We start from the raw sequence: 15,987 nt of genomic DNA, 5'->3' as shown, positions 1-15,987 counted from the left end.
GGTGACCAGTGGTGTTCTGCAGGGATCTGTTCTGGGAGCTCTGCTCTTTGTGAATTTTATAAATGACTTGGATAAGAAACTGGAAAGGTGGGTAAAGTTTGCCAATGACACAGTGGTTGATGGAGTTGTGGATAGTGTGGAGGGCCGTTGTAGGTTGCAACAGGACATTGATAGAATGCAGAGCTGGGCTGAGAAGTGGCAGGTGGAGTTCAACCTGGAAAAGTGTGAAGTGATTGATTTTGGAAGGTCGAATTTGAGTGCAGATTACTGGGTTAAGGGCATGATTCTTGGCAGAACAGCGGGATGTTAGGATCCATGTACATAGATCCCTCAAAGTTGCCACCGAAGTTGATAGGGTTGTTAAGGAGGCGTGTGATGCATTGGCTTTCATTAGCAGGGGATTGAGTTTAAAAGCCACAAGGTTATGCTGCAGCTTTATAAAGCCCTAGTGAGACCACGCTTGGAGTATTGTGTTCGGTTCTGGTCACCTCATTATAGGAAGCATGTGGAACCTTTAGAGCGAGTGTAGTGGAGGTTTACCAGGATGCTACCTGGACTAGAGTGCATATCCTCTGAAGAAAGGTTGAGGGAGCGAGGGCTTTTCTCATTGGAGCGAAGAAGGATGAGAGGTGACTTGATAGAGGTGTACAAAATGATGAGAGGCATAGATAGAGTGGATAGAGTGGATAACCAGAATTTCTTTACCCAGGGTGGAAATGGCTATCACAAGAGATTGGAGGCACGTTTTGGGAGATTTTTTACACAGAAAGTGGTGGGTGCATGGAATGCACTGCCAGCAATGGTAGTAGAGTCAGATACATTCGGGTCATTTAAGTGACTGTTGGATAGACACGTGGATGATAGTAGAATGTAGGGTGTGTAGGTTAGTTTGATCTTAGAGTAGGATAAAAGGTCGGCACAACATCGAGGGCCGAAGGGCATGTGCTGTGCTGTACTGTTCCAAGTTCTATGTTCTTACACTGTATCTGTTTAGATGATGCCATCTTCCAAAACTGCTGACATGGCTTCCTTCTTCCATAACCATGGTTTCCAGCCCACTGTGGTTGACAGGGCCCTCAACCACATCTGACCTATCAACCGTGCATCCGCCTTTGCCCCTTCCCATCACTCACAACACTTTTCATCCCACCAGGCTCTGCATTCAAAGGATCATTCTCCGCCATTTCAAACAACACCAGCAGAATGCTGTCACCAAATGCATCTTCACCACATTCCTCATTTCACTGGAATCATTCCTTCCAGGGCACCCTGGTCCATTCCTCCAACACCAACACCACCCCTTCCTTCCCATAGCACCTTCTCATGTTACTGCAGAAAGTGCAACACCTGCCCCTTCACTTTGTCACTGCTCACCATCCAAGGACTTAAACAACCTCTCCGGATGATGCGGCATTTCACCTGTATCTCCTCCAGTCTCGTGTAAATGCAGACTTCGTGACCATTTTGAAAAACACTTTCAGTCTGTGTGCAAGCATAAACCCAACCTTCCAGTAGCTGTTCATTTTAACACAACGTCTTGCTATCATGCCCACTTGTCTGTCCTTAGCATGCTGCAATGCTCCAGCAAATCACAGCACAAACTTGAGGAGCAACATCTCATGTTCAAACTCTGCGCTTTACAATCTTGTGGGCTCAGTATTGAGTTCAACACCTTCAAATTGGGAATCCATACCATCCCTTTTAGCTTTGCTTGTTGCATTCTCCGTCATCACGTCCTCTCCCCCCGCCCCCCCAACTCCAGTGGGACTGTCTATTCTTTGAAGTCCGGCAGTTAGACACACCATTCTTCTGCCATTCTCACATTCCTATCATTTAATTTGAACTATGAACATCCTTCCCCCCACCCAAGCACTCCAACCTCCCACCTCCCCACGATTGCATAAATGCTATCCCCTCCACACTTCACTTAGCTCTGATGAAGAGTCACTTGGATTCGAAACATTTGCTTGCTTTCTCTCAGGATGCTGCCTGACCCACTGTGATCGCTGGCATTTTTGTTTTCAGTAAGGAAATCAGAGTACATACCTGGTGGATTCAGCTTGCCACTTGATTTGAATGACCTCAATGCATGACACTGGGCAACTACATTTTATGGCACAATTCACAAACGTCAGTTTGCACACATCCATCGTTCACTGACATTGGCATCTGTCACTTGACAACCCACATCTGTTCTCTGGGAACACAACATCAGACCTGCTACCTGGCAGGGGTGGAGTGTGTCATATTACATTCTTAAATTCACTCAGGCCTGTTCTTCTATAGGAACCTCTTGGTGTTGAAAAAGATCTGAAGTCAGACAGAGATCAGGGAGAAAAAATAAAATATCAGAGCGAAATCCAACAGGTAGCAGTCTGGAGAACACCAGTTGAAGTTGCAGCTTTCTGTAACTCTCCTGGTTTGAAATGTCCTTCTGCTCATGTCTCTTTCTTGGCTAGTAAGATTCAGGAGTTTTTGCTCTCTCTGTGTGATGCTGGGGTCTCCTCCACTCATCCTCTTCCTCATCCTAGCACTGCCTTGTTCTGCAGAAAGAGATGGTGAAAGTGAGATTGTTTTGAATGGAGGTGTGTAGAGCTTTTGCATATGCTAGATCTGTTCGAAGAAAAAAATTAGAATGCGGCTGGAGAGGTAGAGAAAATAAAGAAAATGCACCTGGCATGCAGGAAAATTGGTGGAAGGTGTTAGCAATGTTCAATTATTAGGAAATGACAAAAGAATACTCGTGGTGGTGTGGCATGAAAAGAGGAAAATAAGAGGTGAGATTGTTTGAAATGATAAAGAATGATGTCTTAGTGTCATTTTACAATTGTATAGGCATGGATCCCAACAGTGTTCAAACAGGCCCTTTGGCCCAACAAGTCTACACCGACCCTCTGGAGAGTAACCTACCCAAACCCATTCTCCTATATTTACCCCTGACTAATGCACTTAAACAACACATCCCTGAACACTATGGGCAATTTATATGGCCCATCCACCTAACTTGCACATCTCTGGATTATGGGAGGAAACCGGAGCAAACCCACACAGACACGGGGAGAACGTGCAGCTCCACACACAGTCGTCCGAGGCCGGAATCGAACCTGGATCCCTGGTGCTGCGAACCATACAGCCACCATGCTGCCCACCATGTTGAAGATATGATAGAAGGTAAAAAGTAGTTGAGTGTGATGAGAATGGAAAGAGAGCTTTGTCATCAGGTGGCATTGAGAAAAGTAAAGAAATGATGACATCTAATCACTCTTGTGGCATTTGATGAAATTAAACCCCATTCTACATTGAATCCAGGCAGGGGCTGGAACAGACATCTTAAGCCCCATTACCGTTCCTGGCCTGTGACTCCAGTCCTACTCCCAACCAGTGAAAATGATCCCGTCCACAACATGTTCAGAACTTTTGGGGAAAATCACTGAATGAAATTGAAGAAAGCTGATTTAATGTCAAATATCTACATATGCTGGCAAACTCACAAATGGAGGGAAAATGCAACAAATGTAGCAAAATGTGTCTCTGACAATTTGATGACTTGATCAATTGTTACAATAATGAGTTTTATAAGTTATCATGTTCTAAATTGCTAGTGGTCACGTGACTTACTCTGAAGTCCTCCAGGCAGTAATAATCAAACCACCAGACTTAGTGATCAAAAGATGGCGAGACTGTTTTGCAGGGAAGAAGGTATAAGGTCTGTGATTGGTGATAATAGCAGCCACATGTTAACAGTGGAGAATCTGTGTCTCCATAGTTACACAAAATTGTTGAGAATGTCAGGTTGCAAACAGTTGTGCTGTAAATTGACCATTTAATTCCAAAATGAAAGCGAGCTGGGCTCTTAAAGGTTGCTAGTTAGCATTTCTACTTTATGATCCTTGTATTCCACATTGCTTTGTTGAAGAACGCAGAGGAAGCCATTTTTAAGATCAGATGAAGGCTTCTCTACAAATGAATAAAAATTACAGTGAGGTAGCATTCTGTGTGGTCAGCAGCGGAAGGAGAGCACTTGCCTTTGCAAACTAACACAATCAGATGTGGAAATTTTATGTCCTTTAGTTGAAGAGACATGTCTCACAGTCACCTCAGGATTCCAGGAGATTAATCCCGGCAAGAGGATAAAGACTTATTTGGGTACACTTTCCTGCTGGTCGTGGATTTACGTTATCGTTATTTTTTTCTTCAAAATCAAAGGTAAGGGTTTGGAAGCAGTCACTCAATGTTACTACTTTAAGAATAGACAAATATAAACCTGTTAGAAGCTGAGAACTATAAAGACTAACTTTCTTAAGAGTTCAATGTGTGATTAATATAAAAGTGAAATGTACCTTTCTGCAATTGCCTACAAAAATAATATTTACTTAATATGTTTTTAGTCATTGGTTATAATAAAGATCTTAAAACATGAAATCTTGTTGTGTGATCTTGCTATCTAGCTATCTAACTGAAAGTGTAAATTTCTCTCTGAATATTATAAGACCATACAAGGATCATAACACTATCATTTGGAGAACATGGCTAGAGACCCCAAAGAAAATGAATAATATAAAGTGGAAACACTCAAATAAAAACAAAGTTCTGCTGATGCTGGAGATATAAAATAAAACTGAAGATGCAAGAGAACCAGAAGAAGAGCCATATTGGACTTGAAACATTAACTTTGTTGTCTCCTCAGATGTTGCGAGACCTGCTGAGTTTCTCCAATACTTTCTGTTTCTATAATATAAAGAGGGAATAGGTAGATTTTAGCAGCACGCAATATCCATGAGATTGATGGTTGTTAAGTATTTATTCGGACACTGCACTAATTTACAAATCTTAGGAATCAGCAAGTAACATAGGAATGAAACACTATGTAAATTATATCATACATACCATGATGATCAATGGACATCATATAAAAATGATGCTACAAATCCTCAATTACCGTATATCAATTTCAATGGTTCCATGGTTAATAATATACTAGTAGTTATGGCTCTGACATAAATGGAAATGGAGGAGCCTATCGATTTTGGTAAAATGGGTTAAAACTGGCAGTTGCATCAGGAAGCTGGCTCCAATCCAATAATTTGTGTTTACCTCAAGATCACTAACTTGCTTGCATGCAACTTCTCAAGAAAGATCTATTAACATACACTAATCACTCAATTTCAACTTGCACTCAAATTTAAGTGTGCATCCATTTACTTCCAGGGTGTTCCTGAGATTTGCTAGTGAAAGCAAAGTGAGGACACAATGTCAACTGAGGCACCTGAATCAAACTCAAGAAAATATTGTTATAAATTCTCAATGCTCACAGCTGCTTACTTATCTGTGTCACAAGGCAACATAGCTCTGTTTTTGAAAGCATAATTTTTAAAACTTGCAGCAAATTGGAACTGCTGTCTCTACTTCTTCTATTATAGCCCAAAGAAATTGGTCCAGTTCCCATGGAAATAATTATAGAAATATGGGGAGGAGTCCGACATTTTGGTTATTACCCTTCTTCAGGAATGGGAGTGGGGGTCCGGCGAGTTTCAGATCAAGAGGGGGTGAAGATTATGGGTGTGGAGAGGAGCGGAGTTGTGATGTCGTGATTGTTGAATACAGGTGGTAGGTACAACCTGATTGGTTGTTAGGAGGAATGAATCCGGTTGATAGCTGGAAAGAGGGGTCGATCAGAGGGATGGAAGGGATGAGGTGGGGCTGGAATGGGAGTGGGGATGAGTGGGAAGGTTATTTGAAATTGGAGAACTCAATGTTGAGTCCTCTGAGCTGTAGGCTGCCCAGATGGAAGATGAGTTCTTCCTCCAATTGCGGTCTGATTCACTGGCAATGAGAGGAGACCGAGGATGGACATGTTGGAGAGATAGTGGGAAGGGCAATTGAAATGAGCTGTGCCTGGGAGGTCATGCTTGTACTAATGGGCCCAGCTGAGATGCTCAGTGAAACGTGCCCTTAGTTGACATTTGGTCTATCAATACACAGACTTGTTGTCAGGTGGATATAATAACAAGTAATATGATATTCTTTATCAGTGAACTGAAAGAAACAATTTTTAAACTATCCATCTATCTCATAAACCTCAATTCATAACACGTTATTAATATAAATCGAAAGGATCAATGGTTCTGTACTGATTTCTGAGGAATGCAACTCTATATCTCCCATTAGTTTGAAAAAGATTCATTTACAGCGATTTTGCTTTCTGTCCCATAGCCAATTTTGTACTAATATTGCTATTCTCTTTTTAATCCAATGACTTTATTTATTTCTAGTGAGTTTTCATGGGCACCAACGCTTCAGCCAGAGGACACAAAGAGATTTGTCCTGACATGGCTGGGGAATTAATTATCAAAAAGGGTTGTGCCATAGGATGTTAATATGGAAATTCTGGGAAGACAGATGGAAAAGACCTTCAAGAGTCACTTGATGTTATGACTGGGTAAAGTATGGACGGAGAATCCCATTGGAAGCCAGGAGTAACTTTGAACTGCTTTTTTTCATAAAGAAGTCAATTCTGTAGAAAGTAATTTAAAACTGTGATGTGGGTATTTTGAGTACAATAAATTACTAATAAGAAATTTATTTTTTGTGATTTTGAGCAGTGGTTGCCTACAGAATAATGCTTAGTTAATGTTGATTTCATTTCATTTGGTGTAGTAGAAGTCTTAAAATGTAAAATCTTATTATGGAATTTCTTTAAGTTGGTCATTGAGAATTCAAATATCCTTTAAACATTGTCAGCCTCTACAGGGATCCTAACACCTGAATCTAGATATGTTTGGCCTAATTTCAAAGTTTGTACATTACCTGAAATTTTGAAGTACAGTAATCATTGAGAAAAACAGGAACAGACTTCAGGTGAACATAGACTCATGAAATAGATAAACAAATTGCAGATTAAATTCAATGTAAATGTGTGTAATATTATATATTTTTGTAGAGGAAAATATGTAGGAGTGACAATATGAACTGAACTGTGTAATTTTGAAAGGAGCATGAAAAAGTGAGAGGATAGTCGTTGTAATTTGCAAAAATCCTAGAAGGAATCCGGAAAATATTGAGAAGCCTGTTAAAAGAGCAGAAAGCTTTATTAAGAAAGGAATAGAATAACAGGGCCGTTGTATTAGTCTTTTATAAAACCCTGGTTAGGCAGAATAGTTTTAGAGTGCTGTTAAAGAAGGTGCAGAAGAGATTTACTGGAAGAGTGCCAGATAGGAAGGGTTTCAGAATAGCTCAGGGCAGGGAGGATAAAGAGAAGACTAGATGGGGTGTTCAAAATCAAACATAATTTTGAAAGAATAGACAGTGAGAAAACAGAAATGACGTGAGGAACAGGTGTTTTACAAAGTGAGTTGTTATGATCTGGAATATACTGCCTGAAAAATATGGTAGAGGCAAACTCAATAGTAACTTTCAAAAGGAATTGAATAAACACTTGACAGAAAAACAAATCATATCTATTTGGATTAAGCAAGGAAAAATGATTAATTGGATAATTCTACCAAAGAAGTGTCATTGGTGTGATGGACTGAGTGATTTCCTGCTGTGCTGGATCTATGCACCAACATACTGTCCTGACCTTGAAAGCAATTGCTTCATGAGGAAATTCCTACCCTTTTGAGGTTAAATATCCCAGTTATATTTAGAAACAAGCATTACATAAATTTCTATTCAGCCTGTCATTGTTCTAAAATAAAACTGGCAATTAAAATACTAAATAATGCACAATGTCATGTGAATTTTCCCTTTTAATCTTTACAGAGATGTCTGTCAAAAAGAAAGTTGTGAGAAATATGCCAATATAGATTTGCGAGACATTATCAGCATAATTTCCAATGTCCAAATTTTATTAATTCAAAATTAAAGCAAGTATTTTCAATATGATGTAATAGCTGAAATCCTGACCTTGGCAATTCTCAAAGAGTTTTCAAGTCCCTCTTTACCTCTCTAGCTTGATATTGCTAAGTTATTGGAAAAAAAAAAGCTTTACAAGGTCAAATTGAAGATATGGAAAAAATAAGCTGCCAAATTGAGATCAATATCATCTTTAGGAAAACTGCTTTAGTCGCCAAGTTGCACTTAATGACCCAAATTAAATCCTTTGGACCTTCTGTGTCCTCTCTACCTTTAATATAAGTGGCAGGAAAGAGTTAGGCAGTGAGTCAATAACAGTAAAAAGTCCTGTATCTGCACTTATAATTGATGTGTCAGATGATAATAGTTAAAAACCTCCTTTCCAGAAACAGCACCAAATTATGTAATAAGAAAAATAATTGTTGAGAAAACAATATTTCAAGATGGGTCAAAATCCGAATTTCACTTTTAAATTACACAAAAGGTCCAAATCAATTTTTACACATTCATTTTTGCACTAATTAATGTGAAGGTTGTTCATCTTTTAGCATGTGGTTTGATGCCACACTGAGTTTTTCATGGATATTCAAGCTCTGACCTATTGTTACATCACGTATGTTCATGCCCATGTGCTCTCGATGTTTCTTCCAGAGTGTGGATAGTATAATTGTAGTCTGGTCTACTGTTCATTCTAACTCCATCTGCATTGCTATTTATGCTGAGCTATGTGCAGCTATTTAAAAACATTGCAACATTGCACCAGGGTCCCAACACAACACACTACCCCCAAGCATTTCTTCCCCCATGATAAACATTGATTACAAGTTACATTCATTCGAAAATGATTTACTTAGGTTATTACCTTTTACAATATTTCCTGTCAATGTTGTTTTTATCTCTCTCATCCCTCCCCAAGTTTTTGACTTGATTCATTTGTGCCAATGGTTGGGTAAGGAAATTCCATGACCTAGAAAGAAACATTTGAGAATTAAAAAATAACTTGGTTCTTTATATCAGAAATTCAGTCGATCTGGTGAAGGAAGTTGTGGCGATGTAACTTTGCTCCCATGCTGTTATGATGTCAAACTTAATTTGTTTTGTATTGATCAATTGTCCACGTAACACATGATCTGATGTTGATCCTATATAATAGGGAAGTTTGTTAATGCGTGCTATATTTGATTTTAGATCCAATGCTAACACCATTTGATATCTTAGGAATTATGTTTTCTGTGTTTGCCAATTTACTAATTTATCAAATGAATCTGAGACCTTAAATTTTCCTGATGGAAAGATTGGTTCAAGCAAATTTTGTTACATCACTTAATTATTGATAGACACTTCAATTTGTTGATTACCTTGGTTTGCATAATATTATTAGGATTTTGACTTCCTTGTGCTACACTTATTTTGTTGTCTTCTGTTACTCTAACTAGATTAAAGTTGTTGTTGAATCTTTGTTGTTATGAAGATTGTTGTCACAGTAAAACTGACAATTTTTAAATTTTCTGTTCCCTTTAAACTTGTTGCTTTACCAGTACGGCTTATGTATGAAGCTATTCCTTTTCCATAATAGCTGGAGAATTTCTAAAAATCTATTGGTAGAATTTTTTGAAATGGCTTCCCTCAACAAGATTCAATAAATCTCTGATTCTGCCAATGATATCTGCCTGATGTCATTGGTGCCAATTTTTTTCTTCCTCCAAGAACTCAAAACCACTTGGTCAGATTTATGCCTGTTTTCTTCATCCAATGTTTCATATTTTTGAATGAATGAAATAGATTAAAGCTTCTTAATTGCCAAATAAAGTTTGAATATTTTGTTTGAACCATTGAAATAATAGATTGCACTACCTTCACTTCGAGTTTTGTTACTTCTAATTGCAATGACAGTCTTTATTCCCAATTCTTTTTCTTCTTTAATTGATTTTCTTTTAGCTTTCAGTTGAAGAATTATCTTAACTTGCTGTTAATGTTTTCATTGATTAAATAGTTAAGATATGTGTAGCTAGATGTTAGAAGTCTTAACTGTGCTCCTCAGCCTAGGTCTTTTAAGTATAAACAAAATTCTTTCCATCCCTTCCCTTAAGGGATCATATCTGCTCTGGTGTCCAGAAATTGGTTTCTTTCATTGGTAGTCGAAAGGTGTGGCTCTAGAAAAGCACAGTAGGTCAGGCAGCATCCGAGGAGCAGGAGAATCAGTGTTTTCAGCATAAGCCCTGGGTGTGTTCTAAACCCCAGGTCCTACAAAGTAGGGTCTCCCTCCCTCCCTCCTCCTCTAACCTTAATTAAGAGTCCACAGACGTGCCACAAAAAGAGGGTCTAAGGAAGTTTAGATCGAAGAGTGAGGCTTCAGCTCAGGAATCTTTGACAAGAAGGTTGAGTGAAGTGATTACACCACAGTTGAAGAGGGTGAAGACATGACTGCCCAGCTGGTTCAGTGCGCTACATGCTTGATGTGGGAGGTCAACGACTCTGGTGTGTCTGGCTCGTATATGTGTGGAAAATGTGTGCACATTCAGCAATTGACCGAGCATATTGCAGCGCTGACGAAAGAACTCGAAGACCTTAGGCTCATCCGAGAGAATGAGATCTTTCTGGACAAGACCTTCAGCGATGTTATTACACCAATCATGCCAGAAGAGAGCAGACGATGAGGAAGGCGGAGATGAGACAGGTGCAAGAGACCCCGGGAGAAGTACCTGTCAGGAACAAGTTGAAGCTTTTGGAAACAGAGACTGATGACACTGCCAGTTCGCAAGGCAGCCAAGTTTGTCAATCAAAAGTTGCCGCAGAGGCAGAGCGGAAGAGTCGGACATCGCACAGAGCCGTGGTAATAGGGGACTCCATCGTGAGAGGAACTGACCGGGGTTTTTGTGGCAGCAGACGGGATTTAAGGATGGTGTGTTGCCTTCCTGGTGCGAGATTGAAAGACATCACGGACAGAGTGGAGGAAATCCTCAAGGATGAGGGTGAAGAGCCAGAGGTGGTGGTACATGTCGGCACAAATGATGTCGGGAAGAAGAGGAGGAACATACTACAGCGAGACTTCAGAGAACTAGGAAGAAGGCTGAAAAGCAGGACGTCCAAGGTGATTATCTCCGGTTTGCTTCCAGTTCCTCGGGCTAGTGTGGCCAGAAACAGGGAGATAATGGACTTGAACGTGTGGTTGGGGAACTGGTGCAGGAAGCAAGGATTTAAGTTCTTGGATCACTGGGGTATATTTTGTGGTAAACATAAATTCTACAAGAGAGACGGCTTGCACCTTAATAGGTTAGGGACCAGCAATCTGGCAGGCAGGTTTTCTACTGCAACACCGCTATATTTAAACTAAGTAGCGGGGAGGAGGGGACAAGCTGGATGTTTAAAAAGGAAATTGAAGGGAAAGTTAGAACAAGAGAAGTCAAGAAAGACAACTGTATCAATGAGGCAGAAAACTCAGAAAGGCATCATGCTGTAAGGTTGAGTGAAATAAGGGTTGATGGGAAGGGTGAGAGCAGTAACAAATTAAAAATACTATACATGAATGCACGAAGCATTAGACATAAGATGGATGAGCTTGAGGCTCTTTTGGAAATTGGCAGATACGATATTGTGGGGATAGCTGAGACGTGGCTTCAAGTGGACAGGGCCTGGGAAATGAATATTCAAGGATACACGTGCTATCGTAAGGACAGACTGATGGGCAGAGGGGGTGAGGTGGCCTTGTTGGTAAGGGACGATATTCAGTCCCTTGCGCGGGAGGACCTAGAGTCAGGGGATGTAGAGTCAGTGTGGATAGAGCTCCGAAATACTAAGGGTAAAAGACCCTCTTGGGGGTCATCTACAGGCCCCCAAACAGTAGTCTGGATGTCGGATGTAAGTTAAATCAGGAGCTGAAATTGGCCTGTCGCAAGGATGTCACTACAGTTGTTATGGGGGATTTTAACATGCAGGTAGACTGGGAGAATCAGGATGGTATTGGGCCTCAAGAAAGAGACTTTGTTGAGTGCCTCAGAGATGGATTCTTAGAGCAGCTGGTGCTGGAGCCGACCAGGGAGAAGGCAATTCTGGATCTGGTATTGTGTAACAAACCAGAATTGGTCACAGACCTCGAAGTGAAGGAGCCATTGGGAAGTAGTGACCATAATACAATAAGCTTCAATCTGCAATTTGAGAGGGAGAGGGTACAGTCGGAAGTGACAGTACTTCTGTTGAATAAAGGGAACTATGGAGCTATGAGGGAGGAGCTGGCCAAAGTTCAATGGTGCAATACCTTAGCAGGGATGACCGTGGAGGAACAATGGCAGATATTTCTGTGTATAATGCAGAAGTTGCAGGATCAGTTCATTTCTAAAAGGAAGAAAGATCCCAGGAGGAGGCATGGGCGGCCGTGGCTGACGAGGAAAGTAAAGAAACATATAAAGTTAAAAGAGAAAAAGTATAACATAGCTAAGATAAGTGGGAAAACTGTGGACTGGGAAGCTTTTAAAGAGCAACAGAGGATTACAAAGAAGGAAATACGCAGAGGAAAAATGAGGTACGAAGGTAAACTGGCCAAGAATATTAAGGAGGATAGTAAAAGCTTTTTTAGGTATGTGCAAGGCAAAAAAATGGTTAGGACAAAAATTGGGCCCTTGAAGACAGAAACAGGGGAATATATTACTAGGAACAAAGAAATGGCAGAGGAATTAAATGGGTACTTCAGATCTGTGTTCACTGGGGAAGACACAAGCAATCTCCCTGAGGTAAAAGTGGCTGAAGGACCTGAACTTAAGGGAATTTATATTTGCCAGGATTTGGTGTTGGAGAGACTGTTAGGTCTGAAGGTTGATAAGCCCCCAGGGCCTGATGGTCTGCATCCCAGGGTACTGAAGGGGGTGGCTCGGGAAATCGTGGATGCGTTGGTGATTATTTTCCAGAGTTCAATAGATTCGGGGTCGGTTCCTGAGGATTGGAGGGTGGCTAATGTTATACCACTTTTTAAGAAAGGTGGGCGAGAGAAAGCAGGAAATTATAGACCAGTTAGTCTGACCTCAGTGGTGGAAAGATGCTGGAGTCTATTATAAAGGATGAAATTACTGCACATCTGGATAGTAGTAACAGGATAGGACAGAGTCAGCATGGATTTATGAAGGGGAAATCATGCTTGACTAATCTTCTTGAATTTTTTGAGGATGTAACTATGAAGTTGGACGAGGGAAATCCAGTAGATGTAGTGTACCTGGACTTTCAGAAAGCTTTTGATAAAGTCCCACACAGGAGGTTAGTGAGTAAAATTAGGGTGCATGGTGTTGGGGGCAAAGTACTAGATTGGATTGAAAATTGGTTGGCTAATAGGAAACAAAGGGTAGTGATAAATGGCTCCATTTCAGAATGGCAGGCAGTGACCAGTGGGGTACCACCGGGATCCGTGCTGGGACCCCAGCTTTTTACAATATATGTTAATGATATAGAAGATGGTATCAGCAATAACATTAGCAAATTTGCTGATGATACAAAGCTGGGTGGCAGGGTGAAATGTGATGAGGATGTTAGGAGATTACAGGGTGACCTGGACAAGTTAGGTGAGTGGGCAGATGCATGGCAGATGCAGTTTAATGTGGATAAATGTATGGTTATCCACTTTGGTAGCAAGGACAGGAAGGCAGACTACTACCTCAATGGAATCAATTTATGTAAAGGGGGAATACAGAGAGATCTGGGTGTTCATGTACACCAGTCAATGAAGGCAAGCATGCAGGTGCAGCAGGTAGTGAAGAAGGCTAGTAGCATGCTGGCCTTCATAACAAGAGGAATTGAGTATAGAAGCAAAGAGGTGCTTCTGCAGCTGTACAGGGCCCTGGTGAGACCACACCTGGAGTACAGTGTGCAGTTCTGGTCTCCATATTTGAGAAAAGACATTCTGGCTATTGAGGGAGTGCAGCGTAGGTTCACGAGGTCAATTCCTGGAATGGCAGGATTACCTTACACTGAAAGACTGAAGCGACTGGGCTTGTATACCCTTGAGTTTCGAAGATTGAGAGGGGATCTGATTGAGACGTATAAGATTATGAAAGGATTGGACACTCTGGCAGTAGGAAACATATTTCCACTGATGGGTGAGTGCCGAACCAGAGGACACAGCTTAAAAATACGGGGTAGACCATTTAGGACAGAGCTCAGGAGAAACTTCTTCACCCAGAGAGTGGTGGCTGTGTGGAATGCTCTGACCCAGAGGGCAGTGGAGGCCCACTCTCTGGATTCATTTAAGAAAGAGTTGGATAGAGCTCTCAAAGATAGTGGAATCAAGGGTTATGGAGATAAGGCAGGAACAGGATACTGATTAGGAATGATCAGCCATGATTATATTGAATGGCAGTGCAGGCTCGAAGGGCTGAATGGCCTACTCCTGCACCTATTGTCTAACAGGAATGTCATTCCTGATGAAGGGCTTATGCCTAAAACATCGACTGTCTGGCTTGTCAGATGCTGCCTGACTTACGGTGCTTTTCCAGTGCCACTCTTTTCAACTCTGATCTCCAGCATGCAGTCCTGACTTTCTCTTCCTTTCATTGATACTCAATTCAGAATTCGTGCCTTAGCTGCAAGTTGGCTTTTACTGTTCTTACTTGTAGATTTATTTCCCCTTTTTCTATCTATAAAAGGGGATTTGAGACTTAGAGTTTTTTGGTGACATTCCTTTTCAGAGGTCTTTTCCTTCACAGTTGCTGTTTAGCTCCTTGGCTATTCTCCGACTGCTGGCTGATCTTAAATATGAATTAAAGAAATAAGAAATTGAATTCTTCCTTTTCCAGATGACTTAGGGTTTGTTTCTCGATCTACACAGATGTCATAGTTTTCTAGGCCGTGATTCCTGTAGTCGCCACCATCTTTTACTGTGTGGTTTGATGCCACACTATGAGTTTGGGTTCTTTACAGTCTGGTCAAGGAGTAGGCAATGTCATGGTATGTCTTCAGGCTTGGATTTCAAAGTAATACTATTTATTATACATATTACTACAGTCTGATCTATATAGTAAACCTAGATAAAAACCATTCTGGTTCACTTATGCTCTTTAGGGAGGGAAACTGCCATCCTTACCTCGTCTGGCCTACGTGTGACTCCAGACCCACAGCAATGTGATTGACTCTTAACTGCTCTCTCAGTAATTAGGGATGGGTAATAAATGCTGGTCTAACCAGCAACGCCCTCAGCTGTAAATGAATAAAAAAAGCTCAAGTTATTTTTATATTACATTGGCATAACAAATTTCAAGGAGTACTAGATTAATCTAAGCTCTTTGTGTGTCCTTTGTATTTCTTCCAGGCTATAGAGAGTTCTGGTATAGGCTGGTCTAATGTTTTTCCAGAGTGTTCCTTCTTGTCTACTCTAACTACTGCTCACGCTATTATTTATGCTCAGTGATTTGTAGCTAAGCGACATTATTGCAAGGTTGCTCCAGGGTCCCAACCTGTGGAGAGTGGAACATATTCCATTTTCAGCTATTCTATTCCACCTCTGTGCGTGGTAAAATGTAGAGCTTTCAACAATGTGCTTCAGGCTCACCTTCATAAGATTGTTCCTGGTACTACATTTCTATTTCCTGTAGTATCCTTTTCTATCCTTCTCTATGTGAATGTGCCAATTTGGGCCAACTAATGCTTTGCTGGTTGAAGACTTCCAACAATTACGGGGATCTGTCCTTGTATTTGCACAGTATGGAGACAACCTAAATTATTTTCTATTTACCTGCCATCAGAAAAGAAAATGTCCCTGAGTTAGTTTCTTGTAATATATCAGAGATGAAAGACAGTATTCTAGCCAACCACAAACATTACTTGAAGCATTGAGCTCTTAATGCATCCCATAGCATCCACTTTTCCAACCAAAATACAACATTGGTATTATGTTGGGCCATAATAAAGAAAAACTATTGGTTGAAGAGTCACTCCAGAGATGAAGGAACAATGCAGCTCAATATGGCATTCATCCTTTTGGCTGCATATTAAATAGGAATTTTAATAGTGGATTGTGAAACGAATTCCTATTGATATTGTTCTACTATCTTACATGAACACTTGACCCACAGAAAAATATCAATGCAGACTGATACTTTAATGCATTACAAAGAATGTTGCATTTCGGAAGTACCATCTTTCGAAGAAAAAGAT

General features: G+C 40.7%; 1 protein-coding gene across 1 annotated transcript in view; it reads left to right on the top strand.

Annotated features, from left to right (window-relative positions):
- LOC122558288 (uncharacterized) overlaps positions 1-6,417 on the top strand; it is a 250,518-nt gene extending 244,101 nt beyond the window's left edge. The window contains exons 3-4 of the mRNA XM_087995769.1: positions 4,072-4,206; positions 6,273-6,417. Coding sequence (XP_087851895.1) covers positions 4,072-4,206; positions 6,273-6,328 — 191 coding nt within the window. The 3' untranslated portion in view covers positions 6,329-6,417. The remainder of the gene's footprint in view (positions 1-4,071; positions 4,207-6,272) is intronic.
- The last annotated feature ends 9,570 nt before the right edge of the window (positions 6,418-15,987 follow it).

Source organism: Chiloscyllium plagiosum, unplaced genomic scaffold (assembly GCF_037043375.1).
Source record: "Chiloscyllium plagiosum isolate Xiang-an unplaced genomic scaffold, Cpla_swu_hap1 HiC_scaffold_17, whole genome shotgun sequence".
Classification (NCBI taxonomy): domain Eukaryota; kingdom Metazoa; phylum Chordata; class Chondrichthyes; order Orectolobiformes; family Hemiscylliidae; genus Chiloscyllium; species Chiloscyllium plagiosum.
The sequence above is the reverse complement of the archived record's forward strand: the minus strand, read 5'-3'. Positions and strand labels throughout refer to the sequence as shown.